The sequence below is a fragment of the Acanthochromis polyacanthus genome, chromosome 14, assembly GCF_021347895.1.
Source record: "Acanthochromis polyacanthus isolate Apoly-LR-REF ecotype Palm Island chromosome 14, KAUST_Apoly_ChrSc, whole genome shotgun sequence".
Taxonomy (NCBI): Eukaryota; Metazoa; Chordata; class Actinopteri; family Pomacentridae; genus Acanthochromis; species Acanthochromis polyacanthus.
Genome location: NC_067126.1, coordinates 28,075,480 through 28,094,869, shown reverse-complemented (window position 1 = coordinate 28,094,869; position 19,390 = coordinate 28,075,480). Strand labels below are relative to the sequence as shown.

The window sequence follows — 19,390 nt, the reverse complement described above, 5'->3', positions numbered from 1 at the left end:
TCTACAATTAACATATATTTTTGGTGAGATTTGGAGTTGCTTTTGAGCATTATGTTTCAGGACTAGCCACATCCACTGTAAAAGTAGAGTAAGATCTAACAACAAAATGACCAAATTGTTAATAAAAATCCTCAGCTGTCTTACTGGGAAGTCACCAGTACAAGGTGTATATATCAATTCTCAACTTCCTTCATCTCTGCAACATGTGGCTGGGGCAGTTTATCATACTGAAGGTTTATCTAAGTGTGGGGGAGAAGTGCTATGCTGCAGGGAGAGATTGCCTTTACTTGCACGGCACCAACAGAGCAAAACAATGTGCCGCATGATAAAAAATTGCTTCATAACTCTCACATTGTGTGTCTGGCATCATTATGAGGCACAATAGCCTCTGGAGGGCCCAGCTTTTATTGGCGTGCCTCTTGCAGCAGCAAAGTCTCATCCATTAAACAAATCAGGGGGTTATGTATTAGATTAGCTGTACAGCAGGCACTGGGGAACGCCTAGAAGAACACATGAAACCTCGTCTCATTCCCCCTTATAATCCCAGAAATAAATTACCTAATTGACAACATTAGGTTGATACTGTCAGAAGGTGCCTCTTAAAGCGTAATGTATAATGAAAATACACAACGTTGCTAAATTGCATTTTTGGTATTAGAAATGATAAACGGCAGCCATTTGGGGCGTATTTAGAGGGAAGCCTCTCCTCATCGCACGCTGCCAGATCTCATTTTTCCATATTTCTTAATAAATTTGCGGTGTCAGTGATATTAAAAGCTCATTTCTGCTGAGGAATATTTAATAAAGCTTCTGTTTGATAGGAAGCCAATGTCAAACAGTGAGTCAGGAAACTAGTTGGTGACAGCTTGAATCGCCCACCCCCCACTGTGTCTCTCCGCTGTTCCTATGACCTGGGTGGTGAGAAATGGGCTGCCCCCCACTGGCGAAGGGTCACCACTGCAGCAGAGGTTCAAGAAGTGCCCCTCACAGTTCAGTGCACTATTCATTTTGCAGCCAAGCTAAAAAAAAAAAAAAAAACCCAGAACAGAGCCTTTTGACTTTCTTCAAAGTGAAAGCCGAGACTGACTGCATCCCATTTTCCAAAAAGTGTTGGGTACACTTGGATCAGGGAAGTTCTGCTCAGTGCTCCAGTTTCAGAAGCAGCACCAGGCCAGGCAGCGGTTGTGTGTGTGTGTGTGTGTGCGTGCATGTGTGCAGGAGCAGAATACCTCCCTATTAGAGCAAACAAAAGCCCTGAATGATCTCTGGGGAGGAGTGACCTGCCTATAGCTAAAAGAAGGATGTTTACGGGCTTGAGTGGATTATTGCTCGGGCACATACAGGACTTTGATGTGATGGAAAATTAAAAAAAAGAAGGTAAACCGCCTCCTCCAGTCATAATAAAGCTAACAACCACTCACTTTCAGAAGAGCATAAACACAATACTTTTATCCCTTTTAAGGCTCCATATGGAGAGAACTTAGTTACAGCTGATAGTGCCTGTTATGGTGTCTTAGATATAAAATCTAGTATCACAGGAGCCTTTTGTGTCTCAACTTAAATCAGGGCGAACATTCATTATGCATATTTGAAGGGGAAATGCAATTATTTCACCCTTTTGCAGGTACACTACATGCATTTAAAGTTTATTTACCCAGGAATATGCAATTTAACCATGCAAAAAAAAAAAAATGAATCTGATGAATATAGAATAGTAAAAGTTCATTGCACCTTGTTACTTTGCTTATGCTGATTAAACCAAGCCTAACACAAGCGGTGTTGAACTTTTTTTTTTTTTTTTTTTTGCATTTTCAGACTTTGATTACACTCTTCTGTGTGTGTATGTGTGCGTCAAGGGAACTTCGGGTGGGGGACAGTCAGAGTGCAGGATTTCTGTCCAGATGTGTGGACATATTGGAACTCCAGGAGGCGTTCACCCCTCTCCTAAAGTGCAAAAGTAGGCAGCAGCTGGTGAAAGTAATAACCTTTCGTCACATTGTTTCCTGCACCCCCATTATCTTGGTTATTTTTTTCTGTCACTGCAAAGTCACTGCTTTCAAACTATTACAAATAGCTCAGTGTGCGCAATAATATCACTATCTAAACGTTCTGTTTGACTTTTATTCGTATCATTTACACTGAGCCATCCCTGGGTGGGGGGGGGGGGGGGGGGGGGGGGGGGGATGATTATCCTGGATATGGAGAGATATTGCCTTCAACAGTAATGCAGCCTGATAACTGAGGAAAAATAGAAATCATTGCTTAAGATGCAGCATGAAGAACAAAAAATCAATTGGGTTATAATTTGGCTGCCAAGATATCTCCCTTTATTTGCCTGAACATCCTTATGTTGTATCACAGCCTTGTAAAAATGAAATTTAGACCAGAGGAAGACATATTTTGGGTCCCAGTAGCTCAAGCAAAAATAATCCAATCCACACTAAACCTGATAATGAAATCTATTCTGTGTGCATCACTTTCACCAGCAAATACAGTGCTGACAGTTCAGTATTAAATCAACGCTTCCAGAATGAAACTATCTTATCGAATCCGGATAAGATCTTCCAAAAGCGCACAGGAAGCCGCATGGAAGTGGGATTCGGCTCTATTTTACTCATTACACCTATAAATCCTTCTGGCAGAATTTATTTCAGCTGTGTTCAGTGTGACAGGTGCAGCAGAGCCGACGCACAAATTCAGAGGGTTTTGGCATCTTGAGCGGACCAATGACGTTGCGCATTAAGTTGTGGCTGGCGGGCTTTGGAGTGATCGTCGGGCACCTGTGCCAATCAGAGCGCGCGTAGGAGGAGTCCAGGAACTCGGAGGTGTGTCTGAAGATTGCGAGTCTGCAGCTGCATACTGTATCCAAGTCGGGGAGTAATGGCATGAGTACTGCTTTACACTATTTAGACAAGCTTTTCAGTGCGTGCGTTGGAAACTAATATTCGACTATTTCTGTGTCCACGTCTGCCACACGTTTGGGCCCGAAGGCGCAGAGAGGCGAGGTGAAGGGCGGTCGGACAAACTGTAAACTTAGTCAAAAGCGACAAAAGTCCCCAAAACTCGCACGCTGACGAGGCGTCAAACGCGAACGATTCACCCTTTTCTGGCTGCTCCAAAGAAGGATACGCTGCTGGACATGTGAATTTAAAGGAGATACTTGCTAAGCACAACAATGAAACCAACGACTGCCCTGTGTTGCTTCGGCTTTCTCCTGACTTGCCTCGTGTTTGGGTTCAGCTCTTCGCAACCAGGTGAGTGAATGCCAACATGCCTGCTCACCGGTGCGCAGTTGTGTGTGTGTCCGTGGAGCTGGTCAGTGCGCACCACTTTTCTATCCATAATGTGCTTCTTCTTTTTTGCGCACGTAGCAAGACTGTCTCATGTTTGACAGATCCAACCTGCACATACTGTTGTCATTTTCACCTCGAGCCTGTTATTCTAAGGTTGGAGAAACGTCAAAAGCAACAGCCAAAACACTCTCCCGAAAATGGGATGACGTACAGATCCCTGTTACTCTGAAGCACAGGTGTTGGTTTGAGCAGATGGCGAGTGGCAGTGCGTCTGTTAAGCCAAATGAATCCAAGCGAGCCACTTGCTCCGTCTTCGTCTTGCACAGAGCGGCACTGTTGAATTTGGAGAGAAAGGAGAGCATTTGATGTCCATCACACGTGTGCTTTACTCAGAGTGGAGCTGGAAAACACAAGAGGAGTGACAGGCTCGCTTTACAACGGGTTACTGTGCTCTTGTCCTCGCTCCAGTGGATAGACAGGTTGTCTAATGCGTAACTGTTCCAAAAGTTACTTCTAAACTCTTCTTTCTCTCTCTTCTCAGTCAGATGTATTCTTACAAGGAAAACGATGGTCGCGATAATAAGCTGTGATTTCACGGTTATCTCATTTTTTATTCGTCCCGCTGGTAGAACAGCAGGTTGTATTCAGCAGCTTTACGCTCCGCAACCATCAAAAGTCAAGCTCCTGCTCGAGGATTTTAAGTTAAGTCCTGCAGGGACTAGTACGGGGACAGTGTATTGTTGTTGTGTTTCAGTATTGATCTGTGTGTAACTCCTCTCACGCCTGTATCACCTTTTGAAAACGGTGCCAACAGTGGTGCACATTCATCCATATGCATTCTGTACGCGGGGTGAAAGCAAAGCGGATTACCGTGACATTACATTCTTCCTCATTTTCTAGTGAAGCCCCCTTAGGGATCCTGTGGACCTCAGTTTGACGAACAGCGGTGCAGCGCGCAGGACTTTGACGCTGACAGCGGCAGTACTGTTTGTATAGTGCAGGGGCGCTCTTTGCGCGCAGTGAGGTGCGCTGTAGGTGCACTCTTGGATGTGTCTGTGTGGTGGGCAGAGAAACGGAATAGATAAAAGCAAAACTATCGCGTCATCACCTTTAGTTTGGACTGCAACTAAAATTCGTTTGTGTCTGAGCTGCATGGATTTGCAATATATCGAGCACAATTCACACAAATTGCCTCTTTGCGCATGGAAGTATTTAAAGTGGTTGGTGGATGTCACTTGTGTTAGAAAATCTCAGTTTATTTAATTATTAAAGCCAAATAATCTGCAGCGGATGAGAGATAATATTGCTGCTTGTTCTGTCTCATTGTATTTCGTTGCTCTGTAAAGAATGAAACTTTTTCAATCTCAGTTCCATTGGCAGCGTTTGTTTTTACGGAAGAAAATCAGGATTATATATATTTTCAACTCTATGGCCTTGATCACAAGATAAACGCCTAGGCCCATAACTGTGTCCACGTATAGTTCTCGAAAGAGAAAAGGTGGTTGAATTAAATGGTTGGTACAGGTTTAAATGTTCATGGTAGGAATGGATCCCCCTGTTGTTTTAAGCTCACATCGGTGCCTCTGTTACGCACAGACAAAATAAATATTCACAACTCTTTGTTTTGAAAAAAGAGCAAGCTTTTGTTTGCGGTTGTTTCACCTGTTAAATGAGAGTAGGAGAAACGTTAGTCCCCCTCCCTTCCTCCCTCTCTCCATTTATCCAACTTGTCTAAGGCTAAATTGTGAGCTAAATTGGGATATTTGGTCTTAAATTTACGCGTGATGAACTTAAAGTGTGGTTTACAGCGATTGTTGAAACAAGCTGCAGATAATGGAAAAAAGTAAAACACATTTATGTAAGCAGAGCAAGGCTACCTCACACGCTTGTGTGTGTGGGAGAATCCAGGTGCTACTTAATTTTCATACATACAGCATTAAACTGCAACCACCGATGGAGCTCCGAGTCGTGTTAATGCATTTGGAACTTAAAAGAAAACAAAAGAGAGCCGCAGACAAACACGGGAGGAGCGGATTATACTAATATCAGTGTGAGAATTTGACATAAACGCGGATTAAGTTCTGTCTGTAAAAGGCAAGGAGAGGCACAGTGACGTGTGCGCTTTTTGCGCGCGAACGAGTCGCCTGCTCATATTTGGATCGCTTTTGTGTGCTCGCTATACAGCCAGGGGGTTGCATGAGTGGGAAAAGATGCAAAAATGAGCACACATGCACGCTCACACATGCACAATTGCTTTTTCATTAGGTTCTTCGATGACAGCTTGTGTCTCCCTTAATGAGTCATAAGAATAAAATTATGTAAAATGCATCACCATTTGCTGTTTTTGTTTTTTCAGCCACCTTCTTTTGCACCCCCTTGATCATTTTATTTATTTATTTATTTTTGGTTTGTTGATGAAAATCTTAGATTCTCTTCTACTTCCTCAGCTGAAGTGGAGTTAATAGGTTTTTAGATGACAGCGGGGTACATGTCTGCAATATGCTGAGTGTGCCCCAATGAGTCCCTGCACTGCACTCTCCTCTTCATTTGACTGCAGCTATACACTCAGGCTGGGGGAGTTGGGGAATGCATACAGCTGCCGATCCTGAACCATATGGCCACATCCCAAAATTCTATCTGTCTTGATGAATATTCATATATTTTGTGAGTGCAGTCATTTGTTGAATGGAAATGTGTGCGTGGAGTGTTTCTCAGTAAGTGTAATCACTTCAGTGCACATAAACTCCTTAAATGACCCTGTTTAAACAGCTCTCAGCAGCATCTTCTTTCCTAATTTGAAGGCTGACTCAAAGATTGATGGGGAAAAAATTTAAATGAATGAAGTATAGTTGGGTGGCTACACCCTCCACTATACCCTTTATCTTATAGGAGCACCCACTGTTTATTGGATTGGAATTGACAGTGGTGTCCCAGTGTGGAGCTGATATGTGAGTTCACAGTATATCAGGATGTTTACAAGGGCTTGAGCGAGGCACAGAGAGGGACTGGGCTGGAAATGTTAGGCATTAGATTTTGTTATTTCTCTTCTCTTTCCATATTTTTGTGCACTTCTTGTACACTTCTCGTCATTGTGCGTTTCTTTTTTGCTTCCTGAATGAAGCATAGGAAAGAATGGTGTCACATTGGGTTGCCCACACAGCACTGCTTTGCCACAAAGCCCTCAAACAGTCATATCTGCCGTCGTCCGTTAAAGGAGCTTTGACCCTCCACCACCACCAGGCTTTTTATTAGAAGAATGGCAGCCTTTGATTAGGTGGTGATCCACTTCCATTTGTTGGAAAAAGGAATGTGAACCTCTGTGCTTTTGTCCTTTCTGTCTCGGTATGGGTGAGAGATGAGGAGCAATGTAAGGTCAAAGGCGATAAAGAAATTTCTGTATTAATGTGCTGCTGTCCAACATGGCTGAAATATTTTAATACACAGACACTGCCGTTTCTAGTGCCTTGTTGAAGTTTCCTCTCTGTGACAGTGATGAAAAGTAAAAGACAGGCTATGCTTTATTGTATTTTACTCTCCCGGGGATTTCATCCTGCAGCCAGATAAAGAATAAAAAAATCTTGTGTTTGGGTAATCTAGACTGGATTCAGTGTGAGAGTAGTGGAAACCATTAAGTTTCTTATAAATCTCTTTTCCTGTTCCGACAAAAAACTGTTTTTTGAAGCATTGGCATCAATAATACATGTGTAGCACCCACAATGTTGCCCAAGAATCCCTATGAAAAATCTCTGTAATATCCCACTGAGGACTTAGTGTGTTTGCAGTTTTCTACTCAGTAGGGTGACTATGACCTTTTACTTCCTAGTGTTGTTTTCTGTTTTCATTCTGCTGCAATGTGGCTGTAACATTCTTTAATTACTACCACAGGAACGTATCACATTTATGCTAGAAAATGCGTTTTTGTTTTCTAGAGGTTTTTTTATATCCTGAACCAGAGGGATTGTTTTCCAGTTTGACTTGTTGATGGCCTCATAACCAATCCGACTGTCTGCATCCAGCAGAAATGATTGGATCATATCCTCTGTGACCTTTACAAACCCCGCACACTCATTTATCACCTGGAGTTATAAATGCACCATACATGTGCATGTGTTTTGCCATGTATCATTGTCAGCCCGGCTATTAAATGTCCCGTTGGTGAAGGATGTCATAATTGGATTGGAGCGTCACCAATATCTGTACATGCTTAATTTGACCAGCTGTTTATCACATGTGTGTTTAAAATGCAAATTCTGTGTCTGAAGCATGCCTTGCAAGCAATTAGATTAGTGCAGATGCAGCAAGGTGTTTTGAAATTGGAATGCTTGTTTCCTGTTTATCACTCGCGCTCTCTGCGTTTTCTCCACTTTTATGGCTTCTCTTTTTGCTCTCTGTAAATTGAGCGAGCTTTGAGTTTTTGTGTGTGAGAGAGAGAATGAAAGGAAAGGGAGCAGGAGAGACACACAAATAGAAATACTGATAGCCTGTGTGCGACACCGGCCCTGAGTGCTGAATACACAGCAGCCACAGTCCTTCTTTAACAAGGTAGCGCAACAAACACTCATACACACAAATACCGGCGAGGTCCTGCTTGATATCTTTGACAATATACTACAGCTAGTTTAGACAGATTGGGGACTGAGGTTTAGTAGCAGGGAAATCAGTCAGCTGTGCTTTAATTAGGTTGGCAAATGTGTGTTTAGGGCCACCGAGAAGAGCTTGCAGTGGAAAAACAATAAAATTCTTAATGCTTCTGGTTCCTACTCCGTCTTCTTGATTGTGCTGCAATGTGATCGACGCAAACAAAACTCCAAGAAAACGGGCCAAATGATGCAATGTCGTGCACAGTGCAGACACGTGTCAGTCAAAAATCCCTGCTTCGGCTTATTTTCTCAGTTGAAAGGTTCAAGTTTTCTACCAGGGAAAGAAATTACTTGGACAAAACAGAATGTCAGTTATTCATCCAAAAAGTAAAAATAGCAGACGGAAACGACTAGTTGGCTACAGTCTGTGCCTGTCTAGTTCTTCAACTTTTTATTTTTTCCTGCTTCAAGCAAGCACAACATTGACTGCAAGTAACATTACCTACCGTTAAATTAAAATAAAACGGTTGCATAGCCGCGCTCCACATTACAGAAGCTTTCAGTTCATACTCCAAAGTTTTGTTGTAATATTTGCATAATATTCTTTTTATTGTGGTACATTATTTTTTAATTGGATCCACATAAAGTTGTCAGCGTAGACTGGTGCCAGTGTGTATCACACATTGCTGCGCACACACTCCAAGACTCACTCCCACACACTCGCACACATACCCACGCTCTCATACTGCCTTCACCCTCGGCCCTCGCTCCCAAGTATACGACAAATGTGCGAGATCCAGGCCTTTGGAAGCCTCAGTCCTGCGTTCGCTACACAATGTAGATGTCGGGAGTCCGAACGTACCATGTATGTCTGTCAGTTTGTGAGACTTCTGATCCCTTTTGTTGTTGCTGCTACTCCTCCAACAATAAGCCTGTCTGTCCTCAACATCCTCCTGGAGGGCTGCAGGAGGCTGTCAGGCACCGACCCCCATGACAACCACATTTTGAGGTTTTCAAAATGCAGTGACAAAGGGTGTGGGAAATGTGCATATGCTGTATGTGTGTGTTTGTACGTGCGATGACTGTGTCTGTCAGTGTGTGTGTGTGTGTGGATGCATGGTTGGAGGGATAGAGGGTGACTGACAGACTAACCAAGCTCCAGAGACTCTATCTCTGCTCCAGTGTCTGCTTGTTCGTCTTCCTCCGCCCACCCTCTGCCTTCATCTGTGGCTTTGTAAGCCTCCACATAATGTGGGAGCATTAAAATGACAATGGAAATTATGGCTAATCTTTGTTAAGACACACTCATTACCGCCACATTTTAGAATGAGAGTCCGACGATAAGAGTTGGTCTGCCATGTTTTTTTCTCTCCCTCTGAAGAGACAGCCTGACATATTGGAGTGATGTGTTTTATTCTCACTTTTTTGTGTTATTTTTCTATTCCCGCTCACAGTTAATAATGGTGGCAAACATATGAAAGGATGATAATAGGCTGACAACTTGGGCATGAAAGACTAGCTCCACCTTCAAACGAGCTTTTCATGCGGTTCTGCTTGTGGGTGTGTGTGTGTGTGTTAAAGGGCTGATTTCTCTCAACTCTCTCCTTCTCTGTCTCTTTCCTCTTTTAGTAATCCCCTTCTAAAATATTCATAGCTAATCTGCATGTACAATGTAATTACAGACGGCTTTGAGTGATATCGGATATGGCCGGCGGAACACACGCTTCATGTAAAATCTTGATTTGGGTGATTTGTGTGCTTGAATAAATATGAAACAGACTTGAGATATGTTATGTGGGCTAATGTACCTTTAAAAAAAAACAAAAAAACAAGTTGAAACAAGCAAATATGTTCCAAACTACTGAGTCAGTGCACTTGCCACAAGAATTTTCATTGTTTTTCATGTCAAAATCCACAAGCTAATGTAGATGCTAGATTTTATAATTATTTATGTTAGGGAATTTGTCAGCTGTTCTCTCCATGTTGTATACAGTTACAACGAAACATGACACCGAACTATCCTTCATGTTGTTCTGTTTTGCCCTCACCTCTCAAACCCTGTTCCCATCGTTTGGGCGCTGCTGGCCTCCGTTTAGTGCTAATGGAGCGGTGTGCCCTGTGTGCTATTCTTGCAGGTCGATTTTTCACTTGTGCTTGGGGGGGGGGGGGTGTGGGATGTCCTTTTTTTTTTTTTTTAAATGAAGCACTTGGCGTTTGTGACCTGTAATAAATGAGTTTGCAGTCAGTCATGGCAACTGTAAGGAGACATCTGGGAGCGGGAGAGGGAAATAACGTGAGATATTCAGGCTTTACCGGGAAACAGTTTATCTATGCAAGGATGAAAAATGGCTGCACCAAACATACTACCACATAGACCAAAAACAATAGTAGAAATTTTTCTGTAAAATTACAGTACACCAGTCTACCTCAGATGTCAGAGAAGGAAGAAAACAAACACAATATAGACTAAATAGACTATGGCTGACTAGCATGAACACGGTGTCTGTCTGAATATTAGGCAAATATTTAATTTTCACCATGGATGTTACTGAGAAGAAACAAAGCCAGCACTAAAGAATGGACCAATGTCAAAAGTGCAAAAACAAAGCAAATGAAGTGGACATCCTGTGAAAACTAACAACAATGTCAAATTTTGGTTTCATATTTTACTCTAGGGATGCATCTTTTTCAGTTATTATTCACCTCATCAAAGTCGAACATTTCATTTATTCTCCTAATTATATATTCCAGGTATCTCTTTGCACGCTTCTTCTTTTTAAAATATTTTTTAGAGCATGATTATATTTTTGCTTCAGTGTTTTGACACACTATCCTTTACAAAATGAATACTAGGGTATTAACACTGAAAGATCAGATGAGTTCACAAAACCTTTTGGGAGATTTGTGCTGGAAAATTGATTTTCTTCCAAAACATAGAGTATGAACCAGAAAATACTGTAATCTCACTGCTTGGTGGAGTAATCATTGAGTTGTTAGTATTGATCAGCTGCTCTCTCAAAGCCCACATTAGGGCCATTTATACCCCTTAACATCAGTCCAAGGTTCCGTTATCTGTAGTTTTACAGTTCTGCCTTCTTGTTCATCCACATTTTTAGACTCTTTATACACCATCAGTGTCTACAAGTAGATCGAAGTCATGCCAGTTCAGATCACCTTTTAAGGAAAATACATTAATCTTTATGTAAATAGTTTTTTCTCTAAACATCGAAAGCCCTTAAAGGAAATGTTTGTTACTCTCTCTAGTCTGCATTAGCGTGGCTGTCGCTGGTGTGAAGCAGCAGTCACCTTGCAGCAGAGCAGAAATAGCGCAGCTCTTTTTCCCTGGATGTGAAGGTACATAAAGCACAAGATGAGACGAGCAGGAAAGGCAATTGACCTTGGTTGCTTTTGGGGGCTGGCTATATAGCCATCCGGATGGATGCTATGGTTCTGCAGCTTGGCAGAGAGGGAAGAAAATAAAGGGACAATGCTGAGTATGACAGTTACTGTTCATAGTGTGGGGAAGCAGATTTATTTGGGTTTATACATTCTTGCTTTAATTTAAACCATAGTGAAAATGTCCTGTCTGTGAAATTCTCCTCTGCGGTAATGTCACTCCCAAAATTGATTGGCATAGAATGTCTTTGATGTGGTGGGATGAGAATTTATATCAAATGGGAGAGGAGCTGACTAAGTGCAGCACAGGTCCAAAGTCAACCTTGCCATTTTAGCCTGCTGTGCTAGACTGTTTACCTGAGACAGGGGTGCTTTATCTCAGCCAGTCACCAGAGCACGTGTAAACGCACAAGGGGGGCCACACTGCACATCATGCTGTTTTCAGGCCCCCTACCTTTGTTCTAAAACCCCTCTCCCACAGAGAGACATTATCCCCCGATGGCAAGGTGAATGGGGTGCTGATGTAAGATTATTTGCAGCAACCAGAGAGAAACAGAAAAAGGAAGGGATGGGAGGCTTGAAAAAGAAAAAAAAAATTCTCCTAATTTTAGAAAGAGAAGGGCAGCCAGGCAGCCGGGTACACAGGAGGAGAGGTGTCTTTCGGTGGAGGATGGGACACGGGTGAGTGTCTCGGGAGTCTTGGTTAAAGTAGTCGCTATCACAGGAGCTGGACGGACAATTAATCAGAAGTGGCCCAGGGGGGAAGTTGGGACTCTGACAGGGACACTTCATCCTGCAGGACACACACACACACACACCTGCTGAAAGGCTCACCCATAGCTCCGTCACCTCTTTCCTTTAGCTTCTATTCGACTGCTATCTTATTTCCTTCCCCTTGTCCTCCTTTCTGTGCTCATTTCCCTTCTTGCACTCCTCTTTTTCTTCTTCCCTTTAGCTTTCACCCTCTTCACTGCTGGCCTTGACTTTCCTCTCGTGGCTTTCTTTTGCTCTCCTCTGCTCTTTTCTCCTCAAACATGTGTTTGGGTTCGTGAACCTCTTGATTAGAATCTGTTGAGAGTGACTTCTGTGACCTGACAGTTGACTCCAAACTCTGTAAGAGTTGGAGTTTCTTGAGGCTGTAGAGAGATGGAAAGAGGGAGGTTGGAAAAGAGGAGAAAATAAGATAGGGAGGGGAGGACTGGTGGCTATATTTTACCTTAACCACCACTTCCTTCTTCCCTACTCTCATCCCTCCATCTCTGTCGTTCCACCCCCTCTCTCTCCCTACGGCTGTCACTGACTGATTGATGGATTCAGGTTTGACATGGCCTGGTTCAACCGAGGGCGTTATAGCAAGGACACTGGGGAGTCTTAGCCAGACGCTGTGGAGAGGAACAGGGATAGTAAAAGACAAAGAAAGTGAAGAGGGTGCATTTGACACTCTTGACCATCACGCTTTTTCACAGTTGCATGGGTGAGTAAGCTTTTTATCAAGCAGTGCACCTGGTCTCAGTCACCCTGTGGCTTTTCCACTGTGGCCAAAATGTAATGAAATAATGTTTGGAACTGTGCATGAAGCGTTCTGAGTTTCTCTAATGTTCTTATCTCTGAGTGAAACATGTAGATACTTTTTTTGAAATGGTTTCAAACCGCTTCAGATTTTAGAAGTTTTCTATTGATTTTCTTCATCTTCAGCCTCTACCTTTCTTCTTTCAAACAATCTTTAATGAAACTGACCTGCAACTGTTGTTGTGGTCAGTGACATAAACGGTGTCTAATCATAAATGTCCCTACACCAGGTCCAGGGTGTGTGTGTCTGTGTTGAATGAAGTGCAGGCTGTGTGCTGCTTTCCCCTCCAGGGGGGTCCTGGTCCTCCCAGTAAGCAAACACCCACTTGACATGGAGCTGGCTAAGGGGGAACAAGGCACACAGTGTCTCCCTGCTCCAAGTGCTTTGTCCTGGAGGAGGCTCCCGCCGTGGCTCCCGACTCCCAGCCCCACGTGACATGCTTGGAGATGAGGGAAGCACTTGTCTCATCAACACTGTCTGCACTGGCCTGGGCAAAATAAATATGACTATGGCTCCATATGTTTACACTAGCAATGGTGTGCTTGATTTAAACAAAGCAAAATAACTGATTTTATTTTTTTCCCCAAAATATCTTTGCAATATCATGTAATCAGAATTACTAAATCCACAATACATCTAAATTAAAATATATACAACCAGGCAAAAAGCTGAATAAAAATACTGTGCATGTCACAGGGTGATTTACAAAAATGTTAAAACTAGAAGTCTGAGAACTTGGAGGCCTCTGAAGTCCCCAAGGCCATATCACAGTAATTTGCCTCTTCCGCATTCAGTAAAAATACTAAAATATACTTTAAAAGTTACGTATTTATTTCATAAAGATTGAGCTGGTTTAGCAACAAATAAAGAGCAACACACGATATGATGGTTTGCATGACTCCACACTGCCAAAGTCAGTTTGCATTATTAATGAACTTGGGATATCTCAGCGATCTATCAGAATTATTAATCAAATCAAAATGTACTCTTTACACACTAGGCTAACCGTTCTGAACAAAAGTTGACATACACTTGTGAAAACCATGCATAGTATTGCAGTCTTGCGTTTCCCATTAATCCTGTAACTCTAAATTTTCTGACACGTGTATCTTTGTCACCAAAAAACAGTCATACACTTTGGTTCTTCCATCAATTTATCTTAGATCTTCAATAAATATGAGTTACAAGTGTTGCTCCAAAAGTAACACTTGCAACTTTTGGAGCAAATTTAAATCACATATGGTTTTTGATTCTTTTTATGGGCACAGTCTTGTCATTTATCGATCGCACTTTGTATATCCATCTGCGATCTGCCAGAACTGTGCTTTCCCGTCATGTCATAAAATAACCTAAATGGTGACACCTGAAGGTGCAGTACAAAGCCAGTTGTCATAGAGAGAGGGGGAGGAAATATAATTTAAATAATTGATAATGGTGCACAATTTCATTGGGGGTCATCACCACAGGGATCTTCTGTCCAACCTTGTAAAGCTTAAGGGGTGAGAGTTTGTGACACCAAGCATCACGTTGACCTTTGCATCGGGCAAACTGGTTGTTTGACTCAAAATGTTATGGGTTCAAATTGGATATAAGAACTGTAAATGTGTTTTGCAAGTAGAAAAAAAAAAAAACTACCTCGCAAATGTGCTCAATCAACCTCCGTGCAAATGACCATATGTGAACTGCAGAGACATGATTCCAGCTTCACCCCCAGTGCTTGTTAGATGGCAGGCAATTTAAGAAGCACACCCACCTCACAGTAATTGACCAGGTGTGCAGAGGAGAGCAGGCATAAAACCTGAGTTTTTAAATGAGCAACAAATATAAACTCGATGAAGAGTGTGTGTTATGTAACTGCACTGGCACATCAAGAAGAAAAATGTCATTTTATGATTGCAAAGTCAAACAAAATGAACAGAATTAATATCACAGGTGCTGTGTGATTACCTATATAGACGTTTTAAATAAGTTCTTAGTGGAAGCATTTAAGGCAATACCAAGTGCTTTATCTGCAACATCCACACAAATACTTGATGCTGACTCACACACTCTGACCATTAAAAACAGCTATTTTTTTGTCTGGCAAACTACAGCTTAATGTGGATGGACAGGAGAAGTAGGAGGAAGATAATGTTTCAAGTTCAGCTGGTTTAGTTTTGTTGTACTCATTTTGTTAAGACATGGTACAGCAAAGTACAAACCTCCTTGAGGGATGTAATCCTGCATCTTCACCGTACCTGTCTGCCTCGAGTCTTCCCAGTAAATAGGCAGTTTCATCCTCTCGGCACTTGCAATATCTGCAAATCTCTGTCTGCATGGTGATGAGTATATTGTGTATGTGTCACCCAGCTGTCTCAGAGCTGTGTCTGGCTATCTGAGCAGTAAACACAACAACAACAGGTATCTTCTGCTCTCCCTCTCACTGCCGCCTACCACACTTCAGGCTTTTGCTCTCTGTCTGGCTCGGCAGCAATGTGAAGTCAATAGGATGAATAAAACATACCTGAATCAGAGCCCTCTACCCTGGGAAATGTCAAGCTGTCAGTATAGCTTAATGGGAAAACATAGGGCCGGTCCCAAGGGTCAGACAGTTTATTGCGCAGCATCTACGAAAATGCAGCCAGGCCAGTTGGTTTCTTTGTATATCACAAATACACAAACTCTGGCTCGCTTAACTCAAACTCACCCTAATCCAATAGTCCGACTTGTTTGAGAAAGACACAAAATTTACGGGAGTTGTCAGAGATTTGCTTTTCACCAGGGATTTCCTGTGTGGAAACTTGTGTGCACCAAGGCTATTGTAAACTACCAGGAGGAAAGAAACATCCTCTACATTGCATATGGTAAGTGCATTTAATTAAACTGGTCTGCCACTTAAAAACTACCATATAGCATGCATTATGACACGTACTACACAACAGTAGTCTCAGCCTGTGGTGGTGGTAGCAAATGCCTACAGCTAATTATCTTTAAATTAGTGCTGAGGTCTAGGTTTAATTAGGCCTAGCCATGAGGAGGATTGAAGCTCAACACTAACTCCAGAAACTTCAGCTGCCAAACCTCATCAGCCTAATGGAGACTCAAACAACGAGGGCCCTCGGGGGCCTGACAGGCTAGTCTGACTTTCTGCCTTATGCCAACCTAGACTCATAGATACACACACACACACACACACACATACCCTACTATCCAAACAGGGGCCAGATGTTAAAGGCATGACAGTTTGAGTGCATAAATACATGTGTAGCAGAGAAGTTAGACTTTCTAATCATGCTATTTAAATACCTATTTAGGTGCAATGCATAACTTAAAGTCCTCTCTGTGTGCATTGCTGCTATTTATACTTCACAAACAGCCACAATAACAATCCGTTTCAATACCTGTGTAGCTTTTACTTGTAACAGATTTTAAATTCTCTAAGCCACTGAAAGGTTATTCTCAAGTGTGGCTTGATGCACACAGTGTCTCTCCCCTTATTCAGCAAATTTGTAATATGCGTTGGTCTGCTGGTTCTTGGTAGCAATCTGGTGTAGGCTGTTCGCCTTCTAAAAAAAAAAAAAAAAAAAAAATCCTCTTGGAAGAAAACAGGAGGCTGTAACCAACCAGAGCACAGATCTCAGTCTTCCATGCCAGTGCCTGTTTCTTACCTTTATTCCCCTGCCATATCCTTCTGCTGTGGAAATCATAACTCCGCTGTTAACACTCAAAAAAGGGATGTCTAGAGTGAGCTGTGTGTGTGTGTGCGTGCGTGTGTGTGTGTGTGTAGGATGCCTTTTACACTTTGCCGCTGTTGACAGTGCTTTCCGCTGTTTGGAGTCAAATGTACATGAACTTTGAATGGCATCGTTCACAGAAAAAAAAATGCACAACATGCAGGCTTTCTTGTTGTTCTCACTCCAGTTACATCTTATGTCTGTGCACACTCGCCCATATAAACCACAGCCTGCACACAGGTAATGATAGCCTAGCCGTGCTAGACAACCCACGGCAACGAATTTAATTCTCTGCCAGGGTGGGTCTAGTTACCCTCCATAAGGCTCGAGGCTGGATTCCCCTAAAACTGGCCGGACCAATCACCATGAAGTGTAGAGTCAGAAGGCGGGCGTAACGAAGTGATGACAGAGGCGTGACGATTCTGACAGAAACAACCGGCGCACAATAAACAGTTATCTTTCGACTCGGCTTTGGCCACAGCCCTTAAAGATTTGAAGCTAAAATTCAACTTGAAAGATAAACAAAGGACGGCACTGAAGTGTTTCATTGAGAAGAAAGACGTATTTGGACTTATGCCGACGGGATATGGCAAATCCTTAATATACCAGTTGGCTCCGCGGCTCCGCTGGTTGGGAAGCTAATGGGACTTAGCCACAATCCGCCGGTGCTCTCGGAACTACGTCAGCCTATTCGTTGCGTTGATTGGTTGTATACCTACCCAATTGCTGCAGAGGGATTTGATAGATAACCTTTGAGCCCGCCTCCCTCCCTGTCGAGCTTCCCTAGACCCTTGTGCCGTCAGAAACATGGGTGTAGCATGGCTCGGCTAAGGTAATGAGTGTTTTGGCCCCAAATCTTAGCTGCGCTGCCAGGAGGGGTCCATAGGGTTAATATATTATCGTTTGTCCTCCTCTCCCCAACCAGCATCTGACCCAGCATTTTTCTAAATGACTGTGATGATTGTAACTGGAACACGCTCAAGCACTTGTTAGGCCCATCTGAACATGCTATCAGAGAGGGAGAAGTTCAGAGGTCACAGATTGGAAGGAGAGAGGGAATCTGGGAAAGAGCAGGATGGAGAGTTCACCCCGAGTTTGGCTTTTTTCCATAATAGGCTCTAAAACAAACAAATACACATGAAAAGGATTCAAATTGTAGCATCCCAGAAGTGTGATCACCAGAAAGGAGTAAATGGGCATCTAATGAATACAAGGGGATGAGAGGAGAGAGGAGGGGGAACTAAAACGCCAACATTCTCCTTTTGTTTTCTCCTTTTTTTTTTTAAATTTTGAGCTACGTGGAGTGAAAACATACTAAATTGAGTTTGGATGGCTTATTGAAAACTGCTTTTCATGTCTCCAGACAAGTAGTTTACAAAAATGTTCCTAAAGTTGCCATCCACACTGAAAAGCCAAAAATAACAGCATGGAATAGTATAGAGCAGCACAGAGCACAGGTTGGTCATGGAGTGAGTCAGGATTCCCATATTTCATTGCATAACAACCAAATCCTCAAATCACATCTCAAATATATGGTAGAATTTTTAGAAAGATCTACTTTCAGGAGAGGACAGTTGTGGTGTGGAGTTGGGAGCAGTCAACGATGGTAAGACTGAAGATGTTTCCTTTTTTTTTCCCCCCTTGATTTATTCTTGTGTTTATCAACGCTATTTTGGCCACACATGAGGTTCTTTTATTGGTAAGAATCCACTATGCTGAAAGAAAACAATAACGACAATAACTTATGTTATTTTGTGCCCCTGTATGTCTCCACCTCCACTATTCTCACCGTTTCAGCGGCAGGATTTGACGGTGCGGCGATCACTATAATCACAATCTGTAAACACATGTAATCACAAAGCAGTGGTTATGGAGTGAAGGTGGATTTAAAGCTTCTTGCAACTTGGCAGAATCGCGATGCCCCGAGCAGAGATGAGAAAAGAGTGAATCTGAATTGAAACAAGCAGATTTCATAGCATGAATTTAGTTTTCTGAAAAGAATCAGTCACTCTGTCTGCTAAATTATTTAGTAAGGAGACATTCACACCAGGGTTCAAACAAAAAAAGATGTTTGCAATTCATGACGTGACATCGTGTGTCTTTCCTGCAATATTTCTCTCATCCGTCTGTTAACCTGTCCTTTTATTCTTCAGACACAGACAGACCGCAAATGTATAAATAAAGACTGAGCAAAAATTGGCAGTGGGTGTGTTTGTTCTGTGGGGCATGCTGGCCGCCTCTGCACTGACAGCCAGTCTGTCTCAAAGGATTGAGTGACGGAGAGGGGCAGTCAAGCTGGCAGGACGCTAATGGGTGTGATGCTAATGAGCGCCGAGCCAATAAACAAGCGCTGCCTTCCCCTCCCCTCAACCTCTGATCTCCTCTCTTGTTTGTTTAACAACCTCGCAGGTATTATGAGGTGAGTTCTGCCAGAAACTACAAAAATCAGGCTGCGATAACAATGGATGAAAGCTTGTTAAAATGTAATCCAAATATGCTCTCTTTCTACTGTCAGACATCTTTTTTTAACCATCACAGTGTTCTTTAAACACATTCACACTGTGCCGACTGAGGTTTTGCCCTTTTTATCGGTGTTATTTAAATGTTACGCAATTTTCAAGAGAGTTTTACATAAAAATGTGGTGTTCCTGTATGCCTGTATGCACTTTACTCACTCAAATGACACAAATGCACGGCTCAAGACAATTTTGGGCGAAATTGCACATGAGTAGGACATTTTTGTACACTTCACACCTGGGGAAATAACACAAAATTGACTCCAAAATAGCCATCTTACCCTCGCCCCCTTTATGCTTATGGGTACTTTCTGTGCTTTTT

At 42.6% G+C, this 19,390-nt stretch overlaps 1 protein-coding gene across 3 annotated transcripts in view; it reads left to right on the top strand.

Annotated features, from left to right (window-relative positions):
• Positions 1-2,833: 2,833 nt before the first annotated feature.
• Positions 2,834-19,390, top strand: part of erbb4b (erb-b2 receptor tyrosine kinase 4b) — a 328,153-nt gene continuing 311,596 nt past the window's right edge. For 2 of the 3 annotated variants that reach the window (XM_051959186.1, XM_051959184.1), the window contains exon 1: positions 2,835-3,254. In XM_051959186.1, coding sequence (XP_051815146.1) covers positions 3,176-3,254 — 79 coding nt within the window. In that variant the 5' untranslated portion in view covers positions 2,835-3,175. Of the gene's footprint in view, positions 3,255-19,390 lie in introns of all 3 variants that reach the window. The other variant, XM_051959185.1, reaches the window with a different exon arrangement.